The 8,033-nt window shown below is 35.4% G+C and overlaps 1 protein-coding gene across 2 annotated transcripts in view; it reads right to left on the reverse strand.

The window, feature by feature from the left end:
- Positions 1-8,033, reverse strand: part of LOC107295525 (janus kinase and microtubule-interacting protein 2) — a 36,332-nt gene that overhangs the window by 4,690 nt on the left and 23,609 nt on the right. The window contains exons 9-15 of one of the 2 annotated variants that reach the window (XM_029285866.1): positions 6,911-7,039; positions 6,393-6,476; positions 5,427-5,489; positions 3,948-4,046; positions 2,492-2,590; positions 1,420-1,473; positions 291-356 (exon numbers count right to left, since the gene is read on the reverse strand). In XM_029285866.1, the coding sequence (XP_029141699.1) occupies positions 291-356; positions 1,420-1,473; positions 2,492-2,590; positions 3,948-4,046; positions 5,427-5,489; positions 6,393-6,476; positions 6,911-7,039 (594 nt within the window). The remainder of the gene's footprint in view (positions 1-290; positions 357-1,419; positions 1,474-2,491; positions 2,591-3,947; positions 4,047-5,426; positions 5,490-6,392; positions 6,477-6,910; positions 7,040-8,033) is intronic. The other variant, XM_029285867.1, reaches the window with a different exon arrangement.

Consider the following 8,033-nt stretch of genomic DNA (forward strand, 5'->3'; position numbering starts at 1 on the left):
ATTTCATCAACATGGACTGGAGCCAACTGGCTAAAGCAAGCTGTGACTTGGACAATTGGAAAAGTTAAATAAAGCAAATTAAAATGGTTGCCTTAGTGGGAGTCCAACTTGAACAAGGTACTTTGGGTGTACTTTGGATAACATTTCATTCTTATTTGTTCACACCACACATACAGATTGCATATTTTCCCATTAATTGCATTTTTCTCTTCTATTCGTAATTCTGTACCATGTGTTAACCTTTTGGTTCATATTAAATAATATACATGAGATACAAAATTTTAAAATACCTTTTCTGCCAGAGATAATACAGTACTGGCTTGAATTATAGCCACTTGCTCTTCATTTCTCAAATTCTGAAAATTCAAGAGGCAGAAAATCAAATTAAGAAAGCAGCAATAGTTTTCCATGCAGACATCTGGTCAATATCAGAAAGTTTTATTCTGATGCATCTCTTCTTGATGCAGGGATTTTGATACCCTGAAAAAGTCCTAGTCTTCCACATTTGCTTAGACAGAAATTCCCAACCAGCAACCTATGAACAATTCCCAAATTTCATTTTTGACTTTCTGAAATATTAAAGACTCAAAATTCAGTAGTAGATCACTGAGATTTTCAGCTGCTTTTTTGCATGAAGTTAAGCCACAGAATTGGTCCATTAAGTTTTTAACGGATGTAATACTCCTAAAAATTAATTGCAAAAAATGAAAAGCATAAAGAGAGAAAAATCAAGTCAAAACTCTGTGTTATGGTTTCAAAGTTACTCCTGCAGCCCTTGCAACCCAAAGCTGTTGATGTTTGTTGTTAAAATATAAATACGTGCTTATCCCCATGGAGGCACTGCTTAAATAGAAGAAACAGCTTTTCATATATCAAGAGCTAGAAACATATATTTTTTCCATCCAAATGAATGGAAAGCTGTGGGCATGGGGTTTGCATATGTATTTTACCATGAAGTCTGGAATCAACCATAAAAAGTTTGAGCTTCAGGAAAAAAGTAATCTAAAAAGTAACATCCCAAGTAATTTGACTTCTTAAATAAGGTCTCATTTTTATAAATGTTAATATATGTTATATTCTAGAAAACAAAATAGAGGGATTAAGTCTAGTCTTTCTCAACTTGGTATCTTCTGGTTATATGTGTAAATAGCAGATTGGGCCAGCTCATTCTAGTCTATTATTACACTGAGATCTTCATTTTTTTTATTTTAAAGTTTCACAAATACTATGGAATACTATCTGAGTAGCCCATTAAGAGATAATTCAAACATGACAAGCTCTTTATTTATAAAAATAGTAAATAATGAGGGGAATAATGAATGAAATTCATTTATTTTGATTGATCTTTTATTCTGTAATACTACACATTTTCCAGATGGTGCTACACACAATAAGAACTTAGCTACCCATATCACTTACCCCATTATCACCCAAGATGTCTAACTGCTTTATAAGGTCTGGAATACTAACATCCTGTAAAAGAGATGTTTAAATTCAGAAAAGAAGGACCAAAGATTTTCATAAGCAGTATCTATTTTATGATATGGACTTGATGATTTACAAATGACTTAGTATTTCCTAAGTGAAGGAGCAGAAAAGATCCCAAAGCATTGTGGAAAGGCGTGAAGAAGACTTTAATGTACAGCTATCTACATGGGGTAGCAGCAAAGGAAAAGAAATGAAGAAGTAACTATTTGTGTGACATGCATAATGTGTAGACAATCTAATATTGAGGAGGAAGAAAAACATCTAGACTGATTCTTAAACATTTTTTTTTGCAACTCTAAGACTTCTACAAAAACATCTAACTTATTCATATCATCTAATGTTCAGTCTACACTATATATTTGTTGATAATCACATTTTTCTTTCTGAATGGTATCAAATGTTTTCCTGCAATTGAGAGTAGATAATGCTATCCTAACATAGAAAGTTAATTAGAATTCTGGCATGGCTCTGTATTCTCCATTGGCACTTTTTTTTCAAGGAATATTACATACTTCTATCTTCTAAGAAAGACACCAACAGTCCAATCTTTTATAGATTTACCTAGAAGGCCCTTTTGAATTGAACAATGCATAGATTACAATATCAGTAGGTGTAAGTTCTTAAGCTGCTTCAAATTCTTACACATATACAATGAATCAAGAATTGTCTGCAATGAATTTAGAATCTTCAAAATTATAGACTATATTCTTTGTTAGCAAAAACATAACTTGCTCTTCAGTGCACATTAAAAGAAGGATCACAACACGCCCACTATCTGTACTTTAAGAATCCTCTTGTGCATGGAACTTAAGTTTTAACTTGAGATTGAAAATTGTAGATTACATATACAAGCTTTCTATAAACATATTATCTTGAATGTTTGTAGGCGAAGAACAGATTTGATCCCTTCTTCCCTCTCCCTCCATGTTTTGAAAACTATCAAGATATATGAAGTCACACACTAAAAATCATAATTATATTTAGTGCCCTCATGTTAACATACCTTGACACCTTCTTTCATACAGTAGATTTGTAGAGCACTTACACCATCAGAGAATGGATGGATTTGTAGATTAAAAGGTGGAGATCTTCTTTCTCTTTCCTTGAAACAAAAGATAAGGTGAAACATTAAATACTTTTTGTTTGTTTGACTTTTCTCCCTAAAAAGTATTTTGCTTTTGGAACAGAACCTAGTTGATTCAGAAGGAGTATTCTTTTGGTTAAAATTTCTGCCATACTTAGGGTTTAGAACAGGTTGCTTACTTTATAGTTACACTTACTTCTGATAAGAATGGTATTTTAAGATTGGCCATCCCTATTCTCACTGTAGCAGTTCTCAGAACCTTTCAGGTTTCTGAGCTTGACCAGGTTGTTTTAGGAATTTTTTTTTCTCAGAACAAAACATCCTGTATCCCTATTTATCTGAGGTTTTACTCTGAGCTTAGGATAAACTAGGGGATTTCATTCCATGTTGCTTTAAGTGTTGGCATGCCCCCCTGGTTGGGTTGTCTTTCTTTAAACTTAGAATGGGAGATATGCGTGACCAATCTTTTTCTCTTCCCATTGTCCTATAGCAGAACATTTGCAATAGTTTTGGTTCCAAGTTGGAGCTGTTTATTTTTCAACTTGGAAATTATTTCCCCCATGTTTTGCCCATTTCTCTATATAACTATTTTGTGAATGGGCATGCATAATTTGTTAAATCTGTATCCTATCTGCACTCCCTGACTCCAAGAACTTAAGGTAGCCTAATAGCACTCCTTTTATCACTAAATAATTGTCCAAATTAGTTTGGATTGAAAGACTGTGACTGGCTCAAAATCACCCATGACTAGGGGTGAATTGAACTAGAGTGTTCCTAGTCTAATTCAATATCTTAAGCACTATACCATACTGGCTTACCCCATTAGATTTCATTGCAGCTGTTTTGAGACCCAAGTACCAATGACACACTCTAAATTCCTCCAGCCAAAAAGATAAAGATTATGCGAGCCAATTTCAGTTTTCTGAATATGACTAATATATGATTGTGTGTGTATATGTGTGTGTGTATGTGTGTGTGTGTATGTATGTGTGTACACACACACACACACGTGCAAGCAACCCAGCTTCGAATCTCAGAAGGGTATGGTTGGCTGATGAGAGCTAATTAGCTTGAAATAGCTATACCAGTCTCCCTTTAACTCTTTGTTAGCAATCCAAAAATTCAGTGCACAAATGATGTCACAGTAGCGACTGCTGCTTGTCGATAGCCCTAGATTGGGCTGATACAGGCAAAAGATTTCTTCTTCCCATATTTGGGCCGACAGGGTGCATCAAACAACACTCAAGACATATATACAGTATATATGCATCAAACAACACTCAAGACATATACATATACACACACACACAAACATTTAAGTTTGCTCCTTTAAAATGTTCTCTGATCCCCCAATGTAAAATTATCAAGTTCTTACTTCAAGTTCTAGATTTCGAAATTCCAAGAGTTCATTCTGATCTCTGGCATCCTGTAGCTCCTGTTGCAGTCGATTGTTCTCTATTTCCAATTTTTCTATCTAGAAAAAGATCTAAATATATAAATTGCGGAAATGATTCCAAGACATACTCATTTAGACATTTATGACCACTGCTGTTTTGGCTCCCTCCTATAAGTCTCAATCACCGAGAAAGCAAGCTATTCAGTTATTGTAATTTTACAATAGCTTTTCTTGTGGGAGGCATAAAGTCTACAAAAGTCATAATAATTCTCTTTAAGAATGGGAAGAATACCTCAAAAGCAACTTAGCAAATAACAAAAGTATTCATATTTGCTGATTCAGAACTTTGGGAAAATTCCTTCTGGTTAAGACAGTAAAGTTTCAAAGGATAATTTTGAAGATAATTTTTGATGATTCTGCACCATCATTTTTAAATTTTATATGGTTATACATATATTTATATTATAAAGATTAGCATTTGAGAAAAATGAGCAGTCTGAAGAACCCTTGTGCAAAAATATATTAAAAAAATACTACCACAAAATACTTTTAATCATATGGTCTGATGGTGCAATAAAAATTTGAATTATTATTTAGAATTTGATTATTTCTTCAAGTCTCAAATTTTGTAATTAATGGACTGTTGCCTAGAACAGACCTTCTAAATTAAATGGGAAATTAAAGTTTCAATAGCTTAATCTAAAGATGACTAAATTTAATCCAACCCAGTGTGTGTGTAAATCATCATTTAGTAAAATTACAAGGGAATTAGTGGATTCTTATTATGGAGTCAGAATGTTGAATTGATTCTGGGACAAAGTAATATACAGAAATTTCAGTTTTAAACACCACTTTGAATTCTTGCCCCCTTCCAAATTATTTCAATTAAAAGAAAAGGGAAGTTGGCATGTTGGCATGTTGTAAACCAAAGCACTTGCCTTAAGCACAATAATTTCAACTTCTCTCTGGGTCCCAGTCTTAGAACTATTATTCAAAAATTGTGGGTCAGTGTAGCTCAGTGCTTTGTTTGGAAGTGGGCCACCTTCCAGAAAGAAGACAAAGTAAGCTAAAGAGCAGAAACGATTCCAGGAAATGTAGGAGGCAAACATCCCTTTGTAGTCACTTTATAGGAGCCCTGATGGTGCAGTGGTTAGAATGCAGTATTGCAGTATCTGCCCATAGTCTGGAGTTTGATCCTGACCATCTCAAGGTTCTTTCAGCCTTCCATCCTTCCGAGGTCGGTAAAATGCGGACCCAGATTGTTGGGAGCAATATGCTGACTCTTGTAAACCTCTTAGAGAGGGCTGTAAAGCCCTATGAAGTGGTATATAAGTCTAAGTGCTATTCTTAAATGCTATTTTGGGAGGATACCCACAAGGTGTTCTCAGAATTCCAAATATGCCCACCAACACAAAAAGACTGGCAACCCCTTTTCCAATCATTCAAGTGTAAACATACCTTATCCAAAAGCTCTTGATTCCTCTTAATAAAAAGTTGCTTATCTTCTACCCAATGTGAGTCCTATTTTTTTTTAAAAAAGAATAAGATATAAAGAAATGTTTATATATGGCTTTGTTAATTGGTTTTGTTAAATTAAATAGATTTAAATTACCCATGGATAAAATTAAATCTACTAAATGACTGAAGTATGTTTCCAATCTACTGAATCATGTTGACAACCATGATTCAGTCACAACTTCAGTCACAATTAAAAAAAAATGCTAAAATAATTCAATAAGTTTGCTAAATTAATGGAAACAATTGTTATTGGCTATTATTGGAAGCATCAAAGTAGCTGCAATTCATACAAGGACATGAACAGTATATGCTCACACAGCAAGACACTTTTATATATTTATTTCCCGTTGTTTGCAAGCACCCTTTCAGATGCTTGATTCATATGTGCAAAATGTATCTTTCCTAGATAACAAACTAATTCTAATAACTTGGAAAGTATGAGGGTGAAGATTCGTTTTCTGAGCTTGTGGGTTGGTTTCTGAACATTTCATTACTAGGCTAGGTCACGTCTTCAGCGGAGTTTGGGGGATGTCAGTGTTCAGTGTTCTTCTGTTTGTAAGGGCTTCGTGTGGTCGGTAGGTCATAGTTGAATAGAATAGAGCTGGAAGGGATCTTAGAGGTCTTCTAGTCCAGCCCCCTGCTCGAGAAGGAGAACCTATACCATTTCAGACAAGTGACTGTCTAGTTTCTTCTTAAAAAATATCCAGGGATGGAGCGCCCATGAGGTCTTGTGATGGTGTGATGGTGAGGTCACGTCAGGTGAGGGTCTCATCAGGTCAGGATGTTGTGATGGGTCAGGTGTGGGTGTGTCAAGTGAGGGTCTTGTGGTGGGTCTTGTGATGGGTCAGGTGTGAGTCACTTGGAAAGTAATTGAGAAAAAAAACATGTTATGTGTTTTATGTCTACCTGTCCTTTCTGGGCCAATGTTTTTTCAAGATCTTCTATTTTTGCTCTATATCTCTGGACTTCAGCTTGGAGTTGCTCCTGTGCCTGTTAAAAAGAAAATATGCAGCTTCATTAACAATGTTTTTAGATTTCATCAAACTTCCTGAATTTCAAGTTATCTTTCAAGTATTTATAGCCCGTTCTTTTTCTTTGGCAAGCAGCCATATTGCTACTTTGTGCTAACGAAACAGTCCTTTTGTAGCTCTTGTTCCACTCTACTCTATTTTTTTAAATAACATTTTTTTTCTGTGACAGATACAAAGTTCTTAGCATGTCTTAGTCTTGATTACTTCAAAATGATTGGTCTGTGTTATTGTTATCTGATTGCATGGAAACTTTTGTAATTTTGCTGTATGTTGCACGAATGAATTAGAAATAAATAAATAAATAAATAAATAAATAAGAGAATAGATAGATACATACACACGTTTAGGGAATGTATTTGGATAACAGCTCTGTTGACCTTAGCAAATACCAACCTTGGCTTCTCTTTCTGCGTCTATTATTCCCCCAGTTTGCTCTTGCAGTAATGCATAGGCTCTCTGCAGGGCCTGATATTCCTTTGTTAATTGTCTAAATCGCAACTCCGATTCTTCAGCTGCTAAGCTCTGAAAAAGAGAAAGTTTCAGATAAGTATTAAGTGTAGTATTGTAAAGGTAAAGATTTCTCCTGTCTAGTCATGTCCGACTCTAGGGGGCCGCGCTCATTTCCGTTTCTTAGCTGAGTGAGCCAGTGTTGTTTGAAGACACTTCCGTGATCACGTGACTGGCGCCTGGAATGCTGTTACTTTCTCCCTGTAGTGGTACCTATTCATCTACTTGCATTTGCATGTTTTTGAACTGCTAGGTTGGCAGGAAGCTGGGGCAAGTAACAGGAGATCACCCCGCTGTGCAGCACTCAGGTCTTGAACCCAGACTCTCAGCTTTACCAGCTGACAAGCTCAGCTTCAAGCTCAGCATCTATAACTGCTGATATTGTAAAAATGTGGAATATGTAAGAATGAATTGTATCACAATAAGATTGGAATGTATTATGTGGGGAAAAAAACCACCAAAATATTGTATTCTGGAATACACAGGTTATGAAAATATTTACAGAGAGCTTCCAGTGAGGATCCATCACGAATTAGAAGGAGCAGAGAGGGCCCTGCAGAAAAGATCAGCAGCTAGACATGAATTCTGACCAATGCAGTTTCACCCGAAAAGGAGAGATCATGAGTTCTCCCACTTGCACACAGAATAACTACTCCTCAATGAGTAAACTGCTGGAACTAAGGTTTTTGTGATTGGCTTATGAATTGAGTGGCTGGGAGTTGTGGAATTTCAGTTAAGCTCAGAGCCCTAAGGCAGCCTATAAGGACACAAGGTTCCCACAAGCCTAATTTCTTAAACACTTTCAGATGTACAGTAATTAATTTGCAGCTAAAGAGAGATTTTCTGAGTGGCAGGATAAAAAATAACCCACAGTGAGTCATTCTTTCTGAATTACGAAGGAAAAAAAGTTTTAAAGATTTAAAAACTAGTGGCAGAAAACTTTGGAAGGAATAAGTATAAGTTTATATCTAAAGTATAATTATTTTGAAATATTGTTTTAGTAAAATGC

This window comes from Protobothrops mucrosquamatus, unplaced genomic scaffold (assembly GCF_001527695.2).
Source record: "Protobothrops mucrosquamatus isolate PMUCROS unplaced genomic scaffold, P.Mucros_1.0 scaffold2373, whole genome shotgun sequence".
In the NCBI taxonomy this organism is placed as follows: Eukaryota; Metazoa; Chordata; class Lepidosauria; order Squamata; family Viperidae; genus Protobothrops; species Protobothrops mucrosquamatus.